The sequence below is a fragment of the Monodon monoceros genome, unplaced genomic scaffold (genome assembly GCF_005190385.1).
Source record: "Monodon monoceros isolate NGI ecotype Baffin Bay Population unplaced genomic scaffold, NGI_Narwhal_1 Super_Scaffold_2, whole genome shotgun sequence".
Taxonomy (NCBI): domain Eukaryota; kingdom Metazoa; phylum Chordata; class Mammalia; order Artiodactyla; family Monodontidae; genus Monodon; species Monodon monoceros.
In genome coordinates this window covers 47,083,835-47,104,030 of record NW_021703776.1, presented here as the reverse complement: position 1 = coordinate 47,104,030, position 20,196 = coordinate 47,083,835, and the positions used below count along the sequence as shown (strand labels likewise).

Here is a 20,196-nt window from a genome sequence, read left to right as displayed (position 1 = left end):
GCCTCTCCCGTTGCGGAGCACAGGCTTCAGACGCACAGGCTCAGCGGCCATGGCTCACGGGCCCAGCCACTCCGCAGCATGTGGGATCTTCCCGGACCGGGGCACGAACCCGTGTCCCCTGCATCAGCAGGCGGACTCTTAACCACTGCGCCACCAGGGAAGCCCAGCTGGTTGATTTTTAATACATACAGGGGTGAGCACAGCACTGGGCAGATTAGAGGAAGCCAAGAAATTGAACTGACTTGAATCACCCAAAGGATATTAAGATGAAAAGTGGAGAGTAGAGTTAAATGAGGAGAATGAAATTTAGTTAGGAACATAATATGAAATAGTGAAGGAAGAATGGCATACAATACAGCGATAAAAGAAATGTCAAACCTAGTTAGACTAGAGAGTGAAGATAGGGAAAGGGCTGAAGGAATAAGCTGTACTTGTCTTTGGCACTTTGGGGTTTAGCAACGTTCTGTGGGCTTTTGCTACCACATTTTAATTGTTTTGAGAGACCATGAATTTACAAGAAGACCCTATTTCTGTCACACTGCACCAAAATCTTCTGCATGTAAAACCAAAAAAATAAATATGCTTATTTCATTCCTTGAAAACCTTTAGGACCTTAGAAATGGCAACCTGGTGACTCACATTGACATGACTTTTTAGTCATAAATGAATAAACATGTAGTAGAAATAGAATAGTTGAAATGGCCTAAATGATGCCAAGATCAATACTGCATAGATAACCATCTTCTCCTGCCCATTGTATTAACTTAGAAATAGGCTTCAATCATAGAAATACATTTTCATCAGCAGGAAAAACTAAATGGTGACCTGACCAAGGACTGACGTCCTAAAGATGCCTTACTGTGGAGGTTTACCTGGTCTGATAAGGGCTCCATTTACTTTAAACTGATATTGATGCTAGTAAGGGTGGTGGTAAAAACTCTTAATTGATTTCTGAAATTCTGGTTTTTAAAGGGGTTTTTGAAAATTATTTTATTGACAGAGAACAAAATGTGCAGATCTTAAGTGTGTAATTTGATAATTTTTATTACTATATATCCATATTTCACATATTAAAATCAACATTAATGAAGAATAATTTATATACAATAAAATGCACCCATTTCAAATGTGTTTAGGTTAACAGTGTGATGAATAACCACCACCACAATAAATATACACAACATTTTCATCACCTCAAATAGTTCCCTTATAGAACTTTGCAGTCACTCTCAGCCCCAAAAAAGCATTCAGTCTGCTTTCTGACACTATAATTTTGTCAATCCTAGAATGTCATTTGAATGGAATCATAAAGTACATACTTTTTAATGTCTGGCTTCTTTCATATCTCTATCATAATGTCATACTTATCCTAAGTGTTCTCTATATTATGATTATACTGTAATTGGTGTTGCTTTGGGTTACAATAGAAAAAGCCCACGGCCCACCCAAAGTGGAATTCTAATTGAAGAACTCCATCGTAAAGCTAGAGCCCCATGGGCTACATTCCAGGTAGATTAACTACTCAAATGTGAAAAGCAAAACTAAAAAATTTAGAAGACTGTACAAGAATATCTTTAAGACTTCAGTGTAAGAAATGGTTCATTACGTTAAGGAACACTTAAGAAAAGCAAATCCATAAAGGAAACAATTGAGAAAATTGACATTAAGATTAAGAACTTTTATTCATCAAAAGAATGCCTTTGTGAAAGCAAAAAGACATACCAGAAGCTGGAAGAAAATATTTGAAAACTAAATAACTGAAAGAGAATTATCTAAAAAGTCCTCCATGAGCCAGTGGGAAAGACTGCTTATGGGCTATTGGCTTGAATAGTCATATCGTAGCAGAAGAAATCTCAGTGGCCAACGAATACATGAAAAGATGCCCAAACATATTAGGAATCAAAATGTAAACGTTAAAAACCAAAATGAAATACTATTTCCTACCTACTAAATTGATTTAAATCGGATATTTTAAGTTTTGGTGGGGATATGGAGTAAAAGGAGCTCTTATTCTCTGCAATAGGAGTATAAATAGGCCCATTCACTTTGAAAAACAATTTGGCATTATCTAGTAAAGTTGACTCAACAATTATATTTCTTACTAAACACCTTAGTAAAATTCTTAAATTCATGAGGTGTAAGACATGTATAATTATCATTCTTGTAATAGAAAAGAATTGGATACAACTGACATTTCTATGAAGAAGAGAATGGGTAAATATACTGTAGTATATTCATTCAGTGGAACGATACACAGAAGTTGTTTTTGCAGTGCACAACAGTCAGAGGAATTTCAGAAGCATACCATTAAAAGGAGAAAGGCACAGAAGAATACATGATTCCATTTATATGAAGTTTAAAATCATGTAAAAATTAATGATACATTGTTTAGTCATTAAAAAAATATAGTAAAACTAAAGAACAACAAGAATAATAAAATTCAGCAGAATTATTCCGAAGGGCAGGCGACTAAAATAGAATCAGGGAGGCACACAGAGAGGATTATAATTGAAATGTAGTGGTACTGCTCCTTTTCTTAAGTTGTTAGTTAATTGGTGGTGGTTACATCATTATTCATTATACTTTTTGTATATTTCGTAAATACTCTTTGTGTCAACTCAATATTTAATGAAGAAAACTAAAATCTGGCATGTCCCATTGCTTATGTTGAATAGTTATGTGGATATAAAGTGAATATGACATGATTCCTGCTCTCCAAGGACCTATAAAATGACTTGAGACTCTGTGTCTTAAAGTGGGACTCTCATAGTATTTCTTTAAGATTGCAGATTTCTCCACTCAGCCTCACACCTGCTGGAACAGAATATGCATTGTAAATAGCCTAGGGTAATGGGAGTTTGTGGGAAGGGTTAGATGCAATCAGAGCTGGAGTTGTCCAGTTTAAAGATGCCAGGAAAACTGATGTAAAGACTTTTGAGTCCTGGTATTGCAGACACTTCTCAAGAAGAAATTGCTTCCACAAACCACCAGATAGCCATAATGAGGAAAGGAGTAAAATTATTCTCCCTCATAGGAAATTATAAGTTTGAGATTATATTTATTATTAATCTGTAGATAATCCATAGAAATACCATCAATAATATTTTTGTTGGTTTTACTTTTTTGTTTACTATAAATTCTGTAGCTGTAACTTCTGGTTCTATGTGATAATCAGCATTTTTGCAATCATATGAGTCAATTTTTATATGAATACACCATATTTTTCCAAGATTCAGTTCGTTGTAAGATTAAAGAATTATTAAGATAATAATAACATGTGCCACTTGGTCAGTGCAGTTGTTCTCTTCTGCAGATTAAAGATTTAGGGAAATACAAATCTCTTAGTCTCTTCCCACAGTCCTGCTGGCATCAGAATAAGTGCTTCATTGTTTCCTTGGCAAGTAAAATGAAACTCAAGGAAGGCTGCCAATTTGAAATTGCAATGTGACATTTGAATACGGAGGTCTACTTTGGTCTATTGACTGTTTAGTTCTGGATCTCAGTGGGAAAAATAGGGATCACTGGTTCCCTCCTCATATAGAATATATTTATCAGAGATTTAAAGACAATGGCATTCATGTCTTAGTAAGTAGCTATCATTTATTAAGAGGAATTGAATTAGGAATATTGAGTCTTAGAAAAATATAGTTTATACTCCCAAGAAGCTTGCTATTTTGCTGTGGAAACAATAAATATATATGGTAAAGAATTTAAATCATTTTCAAGGCAATCTGTCAAAAGGCCAGATAACCATAGTATAAAAGAATCATCACAACAAAGGACATACAAAAGTAAAAGCATGAATTTGAGATTTGTGGTTTCAATTTTTATTTGCAAGAGTTGTTTTTTGTTATTGTTTATTTGTTTTCTGTAACTAAGAAGCTGGGCCAATATTAGGTGTGCTCAAGAAATAAAAAGACCAGTTTACCTGCAGAGCTGAGTATATAGAAAGGAATAATGGTTGGAAAGTCTTTGAAAAGGTAAACTGAATAATATTGTAGGGACTTTAAAAATCAGCTGACTTTCTAGACATTTTTTCCATTAAATAATAATTGGGGTAAAGGGAAATAAGGTTTCTGTGCTTCATTTGAGCGGGTAAAATGTCAACACCAGAAGACTCTGATAAGTAAAAAAAAAAAAATCAGGAAACAATTCTCTCCAAGGCTCTAACATTTCTGAGGCATTGACTGCCCTTTGTTCTAGACTATCTGTTCAAATGTTTATATAGATAACAGTCTTGGAAGATACAGGTAGACTTTCCCTCTCGAGCAAGGACAGTAATACTTACTGCCTGTTATGAAAGATGCAGGTTACCAGGCATGTCTGGGTGTCTCTACTGACATGGCTGCATGTTCAGGAATCCTCTGGCTCTCTTACCACTCTTTGGAAATTGTGGCTTGAGATACCAACACAAAAATCGTGATACAAAAATCAACTAGTATGAAGACCCATTCTGGGTTAGAAGAAGGTCTTGACCTTGTTCAGACAGCAGTTACAGGGATACATACTGACACTGAGCATGAAAGGAAGGAATTTGTCATTGTCATAGTCAAAAGCCTGGTAAATCCTTAAAACTTTGGCTGGTTCACTGGGGAGATTATGGGACAAGGAACATAATGCTAGTTAAGGAGAAATAGCAACAGTTGAGCTGCCTTTTGACTCAACCCCTCCTGCAGTTTATCATGCCAACTTTAGATTCACTCAGACAGTAAAATGTCGTGAAGCTTTTTGCAGTGGGTCTTGACTGCTATAAGGGAAGATTAGCCTTGTCGGGGAGATTTCTTTCAAATTGACAGACTCCTGTGGGAAACCATGGATGAATATTTGGGTCCTAACTGGTCTATAATGCTGATAAAAGTAACTCACCAGAGAATGAGACACTATTTTGTTCAAAACAATCTGGATAAATTCTTGCAGTCAGCATTACCACTTGAAAAACGTCCCCATCCCTTATGTTCACACTACACTTAATGACTGGACTCCAGGTTGAGATGGACTCCATAACAGAGTCCCTGTTGTAGGAGTCAAGGACAAGGCTTCTGAGTCAAAAACTCCCTGAAGCTAAATTGGTTCTATCAGTAATGATGACTCACCCTGCATAGTGTTTTAGGTGGACCACAGACATTGGAAGTTTGGTTAAAACATATTAACCACTGCACTGCTCAAAACTGAAAATGCACTATTACTTATTACATGAAATTGAGTGATTAAATCAACTGAATAATTGGAACTGAATTATTACGGCACCTTATTACAGGCACAGAGCTTCTCCCTGCCTCCATGCCCCTTGATGTCCCCTCTTACTACCCTAACCTCAGCTGCTTTTAGGAGAAAGATGATGAGGGGTCAGGCTTAAGGTAGATCTCTTTGTCCTCCAGAGAGATCCAATGCTATATGAACCCCTTGAATATACTGGGAAACTGGGAGGGGAGGCACTCAAACTTTATGGTTCTGTGGTTGCTGGCTCACCAGTCAGCATCTCACCTGATCCCATAGTGAGAAAGAATATCCAGATTCAACTGATGTGGTTTGGGCAGAGTCCAAAGCAAGAAGGAAAGCTGGAGAGGCCTTTAAAGGGTGGATGGGACCCTTTTGGCAGATGCAGTGTAAAGCTGTTATTCTTCCACTGCTAAATCTGCAATGGAATTGATTTCTTATATGCCTGCAGTTTTTTGTGCCATTAGTGACAGTGGTGATTCTCCCACTCAAGGATTGCCACATATAGAGAAGTGATAGGATATGTAGATGACTCTCCCTGTTTTATTCCAGGTGGTCCAGTAGAAACAATATAGAATCACAGGAAGAGAAGGGTAAATCGCAGTTTATTTTAAACACTTAATGGCTGCCAGAATACTCAGGCCATTTCTCAACACAACACTGCATGCCTGATGCAGCAACCGAAGAAAGAGGAGATGGGGTAGCTATTAACCTCCTACTAAGCTCTTATGGAAACTGAAACTGAATGCTCGACCCATGGAGGCATTGTCACTCTCTGGCCTAATATTCTCAGTTTGATGTGGGTCAACTTGACCTCACTGATGAATAAGGTTGGAAGGGCCCAACAGACTTTGCTTGTCAAATGGAAATGATAGATTCAAGAAAGCTGCTAGCCTGGCCAAGCAGCATCTTAGATTTACATGAACGAGTAGCATCTTTTTATTTGGGGGGAACTATCTGCAACTATCCTCCTGAAACAAGGCCTCTATAGCTCAATGAGGCCTTTGGTTCATAGAGGTTTCCTTACATGCCTGGGCTTGTTTCACCAATGGTTCAGCCAAGCTGTCCAATTCCACCTGCTTGGCTTTCCAACCTCAGCACTAGCTATGCAGACCCCAAAATGAACATGGTCACTTTGCTCACTGGGCAGAATTCAAGGTCATACTTATAACTCTGGCCAGTACTCCCCTTGATGAACCTTGTGATATTTTTACTGGTTTTTGAGCTGCTGTCAACAGCCTGTTGGTCTGTCACTTGGAAAATTACAGATTAAAGTTTAGGATGGCAAACTATAGAAACAAATTGTGGCAATTGATCACACTCTTGAGACTTTTCATGAAGCTTAGGGGTAGTCATAAGAGGCCTTCATGTATTAAAAGAAACACTGTAATTATCAGATCATGTAGCCCTCAGATGACATTAGAGATCCCTCCGAAGTGAGGCTGTTCTTAGTTAATCGGGGTTGCTTTCCTGGGGGATAGCTGACTTTTTATTTATATGCAATTATTCTTAGGTTTGGAGTCATTTAATTAGATAAGGTGGTTCAAAATTTGTTCCAAACTTTAGGTGATGTTATCAATGACACCACCTCTATCCTGGAAGGCATTCAGGTTGACTTCAACTCACTGGCCAGTGGTGGGTGATAGAATCGCCCTGAACCCTAGATTTCCTCCTGTGGTCCAGTGCCTAGTCTGTGCAATCACTGATACCTCCTGCTGTACCTGGATTAATACCTTAGACCAAGTGGAAAACTCAGTGAAGAAGCTTAAGGAGAAAGCTACCTGGATTTCTAAGGTAACCCCGGATCGTTTATGGGATTTGTTTAGCCAGTAGAGTCTGGAAGCCTGGGGAGTATGGTTGATCTCAGTACTGCAAGTTGGGCTCATTCTGCTGTTTGGAGTTCTTTTAATAGTAGTTTTAATTATATGCTGTGAGACAGACTGAACAGTTTTGGTCCTAGCCAGTCTTGGTCACACGTATCAGTGTAGTCAAGGGAATGTCATACTCACGGAAAAATTCACCAGTTGTCAAGATAGTGTAGAAATGAGGGTGGATATTGTTGGGAGACAATTCCCCCATGGCTCTCTCACTTCTCTGCATGTCTTGTGAGCAGAGGCATGTTGGCCTTTGTTTCAGATTATTTTTTCAATGATATTTGTATAATGAACAACCTTGGAAAATAGAGATAGTATCTCTCTTCAGGGTAGGTGACAGACTTGCTTACCACCTATTATAAAAAATTTGAGTTTCCTAAGCTCAGAATTCTTAACAAAAGAGTTTTATGGTCACAGCTGCTGCTTCATTTTTAGACCATGACAGTATCCTGGATTTGAACTTTGTTTGGAAGCCATTTCTTAATTTTAGAATCAAGACTTTCAGAACCATTAAGTCTTGGTTCCTTTCTGTTCAACAGTCCTCTCAATTGATCTCTGTTTGTCATATTTTAGTAGAAGCAGCAGGAAGAAATCAGGCAGCGCCTTCAGCACTTTGTTTGGAAATCTACTTCCCTGGCTCACTCAGTTCAGTAGGGATATTTCCTACATTTTCCTTACAGAAGGTGGTAATGTGGCAAAGCTTTCTGCCACTACACAGCAAGGATCCCCCTTCCAGATCTCCACTTACAGTCTTTTCAAGGCAATTTAGGCTGCTTTAACATACTCTTCAAAATTCTTCCTGCCAGGGCTTCCCTGGTGGCGCAGTGGTTGAGAGTCCGCCTGCCGATGCAGGGGACATGGGTTCGTGCCCCGGTCTGGGAGGATCCCACATGCCGCGGAGCGGCTGGGCCAGTGGGCCATGGCCACTGGGCCTGCGCGTCCGGAGCCTGTGTTCTGCAACGGGAGAGGCCACAGCAGTGAGAGGCCCGCGTACCACAAAAAAAAAAAAAAATTCTTCCTGCCAGCCTTCATTCACTGCCTGTTTGCAGACTTCCCTGTTTTTCTATATTTGTTATGGCAGTACCCCCTTTCTATTGCTCTATAACAAATTACCACCAAAACTCAGCAACTTAAAATAAGAAGTATTCACATATTACAGTGTCTGTGGGTCAGTTTACCTGGATACCTCTGACTCAAGATCTCTTGCAAGGCCAAAAATAAGGTTTCAGCCAGAGCTGCAGTCATATACACGCTCAACTGGAGGAAGATCTGCTTCCAAGCTCACTCACAGATGTTGGCAGAATGCAGGAGATCTACTTCCAAGCTCCCTCATGTGCCTTTTGGCAAGCCTCAGTCCTTGCTGGCTGTTGGCCAGAAACATCAGTTCCTTGTGATGTGCACCTCTCCATGGGGCCACATACAACATGGTGGCTTGTTTTTGAAGAGCAAGAAGACAAAAGAGACGCCAGTCACAGTTTTTTGTAAACTAATCTTAGAAGTGACACCCCATCACTTTTGTTGTATTGTGCTTGTTAGAAGTGAGTCTGTAGGGACTTCCCTGGTGGCGCAGTGGTTAAGAATCTGCCTGCCAATGCAGGGGACACGGGTTCAAGCCCTGGTCTGGGAAGATCCCACATGCCACAGAGCAACCAAGCCTGTGCACCACAACTACTGAGCCTGCGCTCTACAGCCCATGAGCCACAACTGTTGAGCCCATGTGCCACAACTACTGAAGCCCATGCACCTAGAGCCCGTGCTCTGCAACAAGAGAAGCCACCACAATGAGAAGACCACGCACCGCAACGAAGAGTAGTCCCAGCTCGCCGCAGCTAGAGAAAGCCCACGTGCAGCAACAAAGATCCAATGCAGCCAAAACTAAAAAATAATTTAAAAAAAAAGAAGTGAGTCTGTAGATCCAGTCCACATTCAAGGGAAAGGTTTATACAAGAGCATGATTGCCCAGGAAGAAGGGATCATTAGGGGTCATTTTAGAGCTTTCCTACCAGAGTGGTAAAGAGAGTCCCTGCTTTTGAGGAGTATACTTTTGAAAAGGAAGGGAGAAAAAAACTAAAAAAAAAACTTTAAAACTCCGTAACATCTAATTCTGATTTTTGAATGGTCTACCACAATTGCTGTAACAATTTTAAGAAGGGAAAAGTGCATTTGAATTGTTACAGAAGATTTTATAGGCAAATCTTATATCTATTTGGTCAGAATTTTAGGAAGAATAATTTGCCAGCAGTATTATCAGTGACCTGAGGCGCTGAGCATCTGAAGGCAGGGAACACAAGAGGCCTTATGAGTAATCAAGATAGAGATTTTAGATGTTTCTTGATTTGGCGACTAGACAGTAAGAATGGAGTGCAATGTCAGAAAACATTCTGAGAACAAAGACTGACAAAATTTTGAATGACTTGATAAATGAGAGAAATGAATATATATCTTGGGCTATCATGTTGGATGTTTTACATATTTTATTTCTTTGAATCCTCTCAATACCTATGAGATTGGTATCTTTTGAACCATTTTATAGAAGAGGACATCACGGAAGAGACAAGCTAAATGACTTGCCCACTATCATACAGCTGTGACATTGTTTTTTCTCTTTTGGGGCCCTGGTCTCTCCAGCCCCCAAGTCATGCTCTTTTTTTGTTGTACTGTTCTGTGGCATTGTCCTGGAGAAACGAGGGACAGTGAAAATAATCGTAGTCATAAAGTCATCTTGTCATTTAGCATATTCTAGGTACTATGATCAATACTTTGAATATATCACTACTAGAAATTCTCCCAACCACCTTATGAAGAAGGTGCTGTTATTCCCAGTGATGTGAAAAGAGACTAAGTAGCCCAACACTACAAAATCAGGACACACAGAAGTCAACTGACAGAAAATGGAAAGAGAGATGCCTTTGCAGAGAAGGGGATGCTTTTGCTGAAAGCCATCTGGATGGTTGGCACAGACTTAGGAATTTTAAACATTAAAGTGTTAGTTTGAGGTCTTTCTCCTCCAGAGAAAAAGCAACTCTCTTCTATTCTCCCACAGAACTGAGTCTGAAAATATATATAACCAAATTCAATTCCAGTAAACAAATTCCAACAAAAACTGCGTAATTAAGGCTATTTTTATGATTAGCACCATTTAGTTTCCCTGAATTTACCAGAACAAACATTGCTGCAGCAAAAATTACTGCTAATGGTTGAACCTAACAACAAGAGAAAATCCCCAAAAGGGTCATTTAGGCCCCAGCTGCAGCTGTGCTTCACTGTATTTCTTACTTGAAAGCTGAGAATTAACAGGAAAATCGGGCTCTGCTGTGCTGTGCAGATGTGACTAAAACTGTATTAATTCACTCAGCAAACATTTGTTCAGTGCCTACTGTATGCCAAGCAGTGTGCTAGCCACACTGGGATCACAGGGATAGATTATGCCTGGCATTCTCAGGGAACCTACAGTTGAAAGAAGTTGTTGGGAGGAGGCAGATATAAAAACAGCCAAGCTTCCTGAGTGACAGAAGGCATGCCATGGAAACATAAAGGAGTGAGTTAGAAGAGTCTTATGCCAGCAGCTTCACGGGATGTGCTAAGTAGATGGATATTCATCTTGGACCACTGGGGCAGGAGGGGAGTCGATCAGTGAGGAGAACAGAGGCCTGGAAGTTTGCTTGGCCTTGGGTAGAAGCTGGTACCTACTCCAAAACTGGGAATACAAGAAGAGGAGCAGGTTTAGGGAAAGGAGAAGTTTTACTTCAGAAATGACCAGTTTGCTTTTTTTATTTTTTTATTTTATTTTATTTTTTTTTTGCGGTATGTGGGCCTCTCACCGCCGCGGCCTCTCCCGCTGCAGAACACAGGCTCCGGACGCGCAGGCCCAGCGGCCATGACTCACGGGCCCAGCTGCTACGCAGCATGCGGGATCCTCCTGGACTGGGGCACGAACCCGTGTCCCCTGCATCGGCAGGCAGACCCCCAACCACTGCGCCACCAGGGAAGCCCGACCAGTTTGCTTTTAAAAGATTCATGTGGCAAAGTCTTCTAGGATATTATATTTATGAGACCAAAAGTTAGCAGATGTCTGGTTACAAGATTTGATGAAGGCTTTAGCCTGTTGCTGTTGTAGTATAAGTACTGCAGCAGCAGCAGCAGCAGTGCTCACTTATTTTGAGCATTGCCATGTTCCTGACCTTGTGTTGAACACTCTATAGGTACCATCTAACTTAATGTCATGACAACCTTGTTATACTAAGGAACTATTTTTATCCTCGTTTTATAGATGAGGAAATTGAAACTTAGATCTGAAAACTAACTTTACCAATATCAAGAGCCGGGACTTGAACCCAGGCCTACGTGACTTCAAAACCAAGATGCTTTAATTGGTCACCACTTAACTCACCACTATAACAGATACTGTCTGTTCCTTCTGTAAAACCTACACTGAGATCTACAGCCCTCCTGAGTGTTCAAGGCTCTAATATGTCTACATGCTTCTGGTCCCACCAGAACCACCAGAAGAGGCAGAACCTGTCAGTTGTACTTAACATTGTAATTATGTATTTTAGTAAAATATTAAATCCCCCAATAGCATATGAGTATAAAGGAAATTGTGTCTATGAAAGCAGATACAATGCTTTGCAAAGATTCAGTGAGGACTGGTAGCTCAAGAAAATTAGATGTGAGAAGGAAACGTAAAAGAGAAGAACCATAAAAATCTAGAGGACCTTAGCACTCATTTTGCCCTGCAAGAATCTTTTTCATCCTTTTTTTTTTTTTCTGCACACGGGCCTCTCACTGTTGTGACCTCTCCCGTTGCGGAGCACAGGCTCCGGACGCACAGGCTCAGTGGCCATGGCTCACGGGCCCAGCCGCTCCGCGGCATGTGGGATCTTCCCGGACCGGGGCACGAACTCATGTCCCTTGCATCGGCAGGCGGACTCTCAATCACTGCGCCACCAGGGAAGCCCTTTTTCATCCATTTTAAGACACTGCATTAATTCTATAGATTATATGCTCTGGTTCTGGTTTATATAAGAAAAAGTGCATGAAACATCAGTCAGCATACCTGTGAGCCAAACCTTTTGAAGGGGACTTCTTTGCGCTTGCCCGGGGTGAGCATATTATGAGAGAAAAGAAGAGGACCGGAACTTTGGAGCTCATTGCAGGCAGGTGCAAGTCTTCAAAGTGAACTGAATGATAATGTTCAAAGATGTGGAGGGTGAATTTCAACACCACAGGATTATGCACCAGGGTTTTTGGTTGGAGAAAAATGAAAGGAATGTATTTCCATCTTTTTTTTTTTTTACAAAGCTTTAGTTCTGTAGACTGTAAGCAGGATAGCATAGAAGAAAGAGCATGGGCTTTGGAATATGTTAGATGTGTAGCTTCAGCAACATAACTAATTGACCTTGGGTAAAGTCTCTGAACCTCAGTTTCCTCAAGTTAACACGGTACAGTAATACCTATATCAGTTAGTTTTTTAAGGAAGGTACAGTGGTGGGCACATAGTAAGTTACAAAATAATCACTATTCTTTTTTTGACCCTTTTTGGGAAGCCATTAAAGAGTATGAGATATTAATCAAGATGGTAGACAAGAAGATGAAAAGGCAAGAACTATTCTTGCCTCATTTAAAGTGGATTTGCAGGTTGGGACGAAGAACTTTCAAGAGTCTCTGTTTACTTGAAAGATGCTGAATCTTTTCAGACTAAAGAGATAAAGAGAAGGACCTGGATACCACTGGAAATACTTTGTTGTAGCAACTTTTGGGGGGTACAACGTTGTCTGTCTTCCTCTGTAAATGTCAGATTCAGTCCAATTTAATTTTGAGGTTTATGAAATTCTGCTAACATATCATTCCATGTAATTTATTTTATTTGCAGATTACCATAAAAATAATGTCCATTTTCCACAAAGATAAAAGAATCAGAAGAACACATATTCTAAGTCTACCAAATGTAACTTTTTAACTTCCAGGTGTTTATGAGGTTCTGTAGTAAATGCACCCTTTATTCTAAAGCCTATTTAGGATGGGACTGGTAAATGATCTGCGAGAGAGAGAATGGCAACATAACGTTTTTAAACGCCCTATCCAGAGTCTCTAGTAAGTAATAAGTAGAATCAAGACAGTAAAATATACGTTTTGTTCTCAGGATGCTTATGAGACTAATTAGAAACAGAAAACATTAGTAAATGGAAAGATGAAATGAGAGATAAAAAATTTTAGCAGATTGCAGGTGATTTGGGTGTTGAGGAGAGAGACCGGTAGAGTAAAAAAAAATAAAAGAATCAAAAGAATTATTAATAACTTACATTTATGGAGATAATTTTGATGACTCAAATGGGTAACAAAGCCAGAATTATAGTTAGAGGTAAGAATTGTATATATTGTACAACGCTTATCCTGTTATTCACTAAAAGGAGCGTTAAAAAAATAAATGTGATAGAATGCTGCCTTCTCATCAAATGACTTTACAGTGCATTTTCTGGATATTATTGAAAACTTCCTTAGCAGGTTATAGATATTACCAAGTAAATGAATTGGCGTTCTTGGATTTATTCTTTTAAAAATGTTTGTTAAGATCCTGTTATAGGTTAGGCCCCCTCGTAGGCATGCTTATGTTCATTCCCTTAGATATGGTGAAGAAGTATCTATTTTCAAGCTGGCAAAGGGAAATCAAATTGTTCATTTCAACTCTTATGTTTAAAATGTGCTGCATTGTCATCAGACTTTAAATTTAACTTAAGATTTTATTGAGTCATTCATGATAGTCATCAAATTGATTTGATATAGAAGTGAATTTTATGTACCTGGCTTAGGCCTTCATAATAAACACCTGGCTTTGCTGCTAGTTGTAACTATAGGGTCAAAAACCAGCACAGAGTTTTATATCTCTAAATCAAAACTTTCATCAGGTTATCTTGAGATTGTGCACTTTGCCAGCCTTGCTACCTTTCTATTAATAACATCACTGGGATTCATAAAGTACCTATTAGTTCTAAAAGTATGTATAAATAGGAGATGAATTAATTTACAGAATATCACACAAAAAAAATACCAAGTCTGGAATTAAGAGTCCTTTTAAGGTTTATAGGAACTAATCATACCACGAATGGAAGCTATCTGGAACCAACCAGCCCCACTGTTCAGCTACCTTGCCCTGCCAGTGCCAAAGACACTTAGAATGGTATTTCCAGTTTAGACATTTTCAGACTGGTTTCTTTCTTTCTCTTTTATTATTTTATTTATTTTTTTAACATCTTTATTGGAGTATAATTGCTTTACAATGGTGTGTTAGTTTCTGCTTTATAACAAAGTGAATCAGCTCTACATATACATATATCCTCATCTCTTCCCTCTTGCGTCTCCCTCCCTCCCACCCTCCCTATCCCACCCCTCTAGGTGGTCACAAAGCACCGAGCTGATCTCCCTGTGCTATGCGGCTGCTTCCCACTAGCTATCGATTTTACATTTGGTAGTACATATAAGTCCATGCCACTCCCTCACTTCGTCCCAGCTTACCCTTCCCCCTCCCTATGTCCTCAAGTCCATTCTCTAGTAGGTCTGCGTCTTTATTCCCGTCCTGCCCCTCCTACTGAACACTGGCAGAAGACTTCAGACCTTTCTTTCTTTCTTTTTTTAAAATTTTATTTATTTTTAGCTGCATTGGGTCTAGTTGCAGCACGTGGGCTCAGTAGTTGCAGCACGTGGGCCCTAGAGCGTGAGGGCTTCAGTAGTTGTGGCACATGGGCTCAGTAGTTGTGGCTCAGAGGCTCTAGAGCACAGGCTCAGTAGTTGTGGCACACGGGCTTAGTTGCTCCGCGGCATGTGGGATCTTCCCGGACCAGAGATCCAACCCGTGTCCCCTGCATTGGCAGGCAGATTCTTAACCACTGCTCCACCAGGGAATTCCCTTCAGATTGGTTTCTAAAGACCCCTAGGGTTCCAGGTGCTGATGAGCTATATAGTATAAAGATGGAGGCCAGGACTTTCCTGGTGGTTGAGAATCTGCCTGCCAATGCAGGGGACACGGGTTCGAGCCCTGGTACGGGAAGATCCCACGTGATGCGGAGCAACTAAGCCCGTGCGCCGCAACTACTGAGCCTGCGCTCTAGAGCCTCTGAGCCACAACTACTGAAGCGCCATGTGCCACAACTACTGAAGCCCACACGCCTAGAGCCCGTGCTCCACAAGAGAAGCCTGCGCAATGAGAAGCCTGCGCACCACAACGAAGAGTAGTCCCCACTCACCACAACTAGAGAAAGCCTGCACACAGCAACAAGGACGCAACACAGCCAAAAATAAAAAAAATTAAAAGAAAAGAAGATGGAGGCCATCCACCTCTTTCCCTTTCAGTCAAAGCATCGCTGATTATATTAGGGCTGTGCGGGGGAAGGGGGTTCCTAACTAACATGTAACCAGTTTGCAAAATCACTGCTCTGTATGAAATATCCTGACCTTACTTCTATACACAAATGCCACCAAAGTCAAAGTCTTCATGCTTATAGTCTCTGTGTGTGGAAAAAGAGTCTGAGGATGCTGAGGCATCCTTTGTTTGTTCATCGTGGTCAATGCCCGCCAGATTCCTTAATAGAAATTGTATCTACTTCTGGACACCACAATTTAAGAGAAAATACCGAGAGCTTGGAGAGAAGTCAGAGTACAGGCGCAAAGACAATTACAGAGAATGAGACCTACGAGGAAACTAGAATTATTTTACTTTGAAAGAGAGAAGTCAGAACGGCAATTCATTAATGGTCTTCCAGAAATTAGGAATTATTACGTTGAGGTTAAGGATTGGATTTCCTTCATGTGCAAACATAGTCAAGTAAATACAGTTTCAGGTTTAGCAAGAAGAATATAGTGTAGAACCAAAAGAAAAAATAACAGTAAGATGCTAAGCCTCTTTAATCAAAGGAATAGATCACTCAGTACACTATGAAATTTTTTTTTAAAGGCAGTATGAATCCCTAGCTGTTTTGTGTATTAAATGTAATACTACCTGAAGGAACAGGGGTGAATTAAATGAACTTTGTTTTTCAACACTGTGACTCAGTGATTTATCTTTAAATTATATCAGACGGTATAGATTTCAAACAATTATTTTGAATTAGAGTCTCATAGCCTGATGCTGCCAGGAGAGGAGCTACTTTCTAATAATGTTAAGGAACTTAGTCGTGAGGAGGAATATTTATTCCAAGGGTCATGAACTCATATACCTACAGGGGCCCATGGGTATCACGAAGGAGTGATGCTAACAGCTTAGAATAATGAATTATGGAAGTTATGGTGTATTAGAAAGTGTACCTGTGTAAAGGGACAACGACTGCTGACTCTGGCCAGTGGTTATCATGTCGTTATGCGCCTATATTGCCAGATCTTTGGCTTTCTCAAGAAAAACTGGAAATCTAGAATAGGTGAAAGTTTTTAACATTGCCAAAATGCTGAGATTTATTAAAGTAGTACTGTATAGGCAAAGCAATACACCTGTGTGGGCTGTAAGTTAGAAACCTTTGGTTAATTCTTTAGGTCACTAGTTAACCACCACGTTAGTTAGACAAACAAATGAAACAGAGCTGATTAAGCTCTAAAACTTAGGAGAATCAATCTACTAAACCTTTGTAAGGCTTAATTAAGGTCCTTTCCAACTCGATGAATCTTTTGGTCTCCCCTTCCTTCTTCCCTGCTGTCAATATTGGGTGACTTATTCATTATAGGTGTTGGGAATTTAAAGGAATTACTTATTTCCCTTAGCAACATAATTTTATTTAGTAAAAAACATCAAACACTTTGATTTAAAATAAAGGTTTTGTTGCTTTACTAAAGATACTGCTGATGCTCTTAGATTTTTAGAAATGCACTTATAAATGGCATAGACATGTCACTTTGGATCTTTGAACTAACATTTGTTTGTAACATTGGCTGAATGAGGCATGCTTGACTCAAAAGCCTACTTACACTTTTACCATTTGGTGACATATTTTATTTCTCTTTTATAAAATATTTTAAAATAACCCACCTCCACATGGGTAAGGACAGCTGGATTTCTGAAATCCCCTTCCTTTCAGACAGGAGAATATGCCACAGATGAAGAGGAGGATGAGGTAGGACCTGTTCTTCCTGGCAGTGACATCGCCATTGAAGTCTTCGAGCTGCCTGAGAATGAGGACATGTTTTCCCCATCAGACCTGGACACAAGCAAGCTCAGTCACAAGTTCAAAGAGGTAAGTTGCTGATCTGCAAAGTATTTTTCTATAGCTGTCCATTTCATTATTAAGTATATATATTTGTTTGAAAAGTGTATTAAGAATAATCAGTTTTTTAAAGAAAGCCTTTCAATAACAGATTGTCCTGAATCTCATTGAATTTCAAGGCAAAAGTTAAGTAGATCTCATTCCACTGTCATTAATTTAAATGCTTGTTATTTGTCATAGTGACAGTTTTTTAACTTGTCTGTTCCATAGTTTCAAGCTATAGCTTAAATTTGCAGTTTTCGTGTCAAGGTTATATTTGTAAAGCTTTATGAAAGTTTTGGAACCTGGCTTTCCTCGAAGGCAGTGATTTCTAAAAAGGCTTTTGTTTTTCTTTTCCTTAAGTAGACAAGGTTCCAACAGGGATCAGATGACATTCCCAAGTGGTTTAACTGAAGAAAGTTTAATGAATGAACTTTGAGTAGAGTTAACAGAACTACCAAGGGATGGTGCAGTGTGGAGGGACCGGCCACAGGGGAGGTTGTTACCATCTTTTGGCTTAATGGGTAGAGAGGGAAAGAGATTACCTTTTTTTGAAGGAGGGCCATTCAACATCTGCAGCTTTGTAAGATGCAACCACTGCTAAAAACTACATCCTGGGGGTAAGGGTGATAATATACCAAGACCCTTCTGTCCTCTTGTTGATGCCTCCCATCAGCCTAACCCAGGCAGGGGAGCCTGGGAGATTCAGTCTTGAAATCTGAAGAGATTAGCCTCCTGAGGCAGGAGCTGTCAGAAAAGGGCCAGGAATGGATCCTGAGGGGGCGAATGCAGATAACCACAAAAACTCTTCTTCCAAATGAACTTCTCAGACCCCCAACTTGTAAAACAGAAACAGTGATGAATGGGTCCACAAGCATTTTATTCTTCATTGCTTTGTGGAACATCCTCCGTTGTTGGAAACAAGTATGTCATTATTTACAGCCTGCCCACAATAACCCTGAAGCACTGAGACTTGAAAACCATTGTTTTGTGGTTGCAAGTCTCTTAGGGACTTGACCACTTGGAAAATATATTCTCCTATTCATGAAAAACAAGGATTATAATTGCAGATTTATAATTTATAAATTTATTTATAATTTCTAATTTTGATGTATTATAAACAGGTCAATTTTATATGTTCTCATGTTTTACCTAATACACCTAGTACATTGACTTACCTTTTTAATTCCCTATGACAAATTTGTAGTTGTGAGACCAGTGTCAAAGTGAATGTACTTTTCAAATGTAAGTTTTTATTAAATAAAACAACTTATGTTCACTATAGAGTTTTAGAAAATACAGATTTGTATAAATGCCAAAAGATCATTCCTAATCCCAGTATTGTGGTATTTGGGATTGTAGGATGTATACTGTGTTAAATTCCTGCTCTTGATACTTAAAAGTGTATTATTAGGATTTTCCCATGTCATCAAATATCTTTCCATAAATGATGCTTATTTACTGTTTCATCTTATGGATCTTATATAATTTACTTAATTCTTTGTTTTGGAACATATCCTTTGTTTCCAGGTCTTTTTAGATTATTAAAAGTAATGTTGCAATAAATATTGCAATAAATTATCCTTAGGATAATTTCTTACAGTGGAATTATTAGATCAAAGAATATGAATATTTTGGGGACTTGTACTTAATGCCAAGTTGCCACCAGAATGGCTTTTCTTGGTAATATAGAAATTTATTTATGTCACCCAGTGGTTTCGAGTGCCCATTTCTCTTCCACATATTGTTATTAGTCAGGTTGAACCATTTCCATTTATATAGTTCACAGAGTCCTTGAGGCAAAATACATGGGTTTTTCAGATGATTTATGACTATTCCTAGTTCTAAATCAGATACAAACGTCTCAGTGACAATGAAGTACACTATTATATAATGATTAGAATTCTCTTATAGTAGAAGTAGCAATGCCTATCTTAGGACCATTTCTTATAAAGTCTTTCTAGATTAACTGATATCTTCAAACCAAAGAAAAATGCAGAAAAAGCAAGTTCTTCTGCAGGAAGTGACTGAGTGGGAGGAAGTGGTATAATCTGTTTCTCTTCGGCTCTGAATTGGCCCAATAATACATATTATCTGAAGAGTAGATGAACTATTTGTTCTTTAAGAAATCTTCCTTGAGAAAAGACAGTCTCTTCAATAAGCGTTGCTGGGAAAACTGGACAGCTACATGTAAAAGAATGAAATTAGAACACTCCCTAATACCATACACAAAAATAAACTCGAAATGGTTTGAAGACCTAAATGTAAGACCAGACACTATAAAACTCTTAGATGAAAACATAGGAAGAACACTCTATGACATAAATCACAGCAAGATCCTTTTTGACCCACCTCCTAGAGTAGTGGAAATAAAAACAAAAATAAACAAATGGGACCTAATGAAACTTAAAAGCTTTTGCACAGCAAAGGAAACTATAAACAAGACGAAAAGACAGCCCTCAGAATGGGAGAAAATATTTGCAAGCGAATCAACGGGCAAAGGATTAACCTCCAAAATATATAAAAAGCTTATACAGCTCAATAACAAGAAAACAAACAACCCAATCAAAAAATGGGCAGAAGACCTAAATAGACATTTCTCCAAGGAAGACATACAGATGGCCAAGAAGCACATGAAAAGCTGCTCAATATCACTAATTATTAGAGAAATGCAAATCAAAACTACAACGAGGTATCACCTCACACCAGTTAGAATGGGCATCATCAGAAGATCTACAAACAACAAATGCTGGAGAGGGTGCGGAGAAAAGGGAACCCTCTTGCTCTGTTGGTGGGAATGTATATTGATACAGCCACTATGGAGAACAGTATGGAGGTTCCTTAAAAAACTAAAAATAGAATTACCATATGACCCAGCAATC

General features: G+C 39.2%; 1 protein-coding gene across 4 annotated transcripts in view; it reads left to right on the top strand.

Annotated features, from left to right (window-relative positions):
* The window catches only part of PPP1R9A (protein phosphatase 1 regulatory subunit 9A), a 317,021-nt gene that overhangs the window by 222,621 nt on the left and 74,204 nt on the right, over positions 1 to 20,196 (top strand). For all 4 annotated transcript variants that reach the window (XM_029233109.1, XM_029233106.1, XM_029233108.1 and 1 more), the window contains exon 7: positions 17,150 to 17,305. In XM_029233109.1, the coding sequence (XP_029088942.1) occupies positions 17,150 to 17,305 (156 nt within the window). The remainder of the gene's footprint in view (positions 1 to 17,149; positions 17,306 to 20,196) is intronic.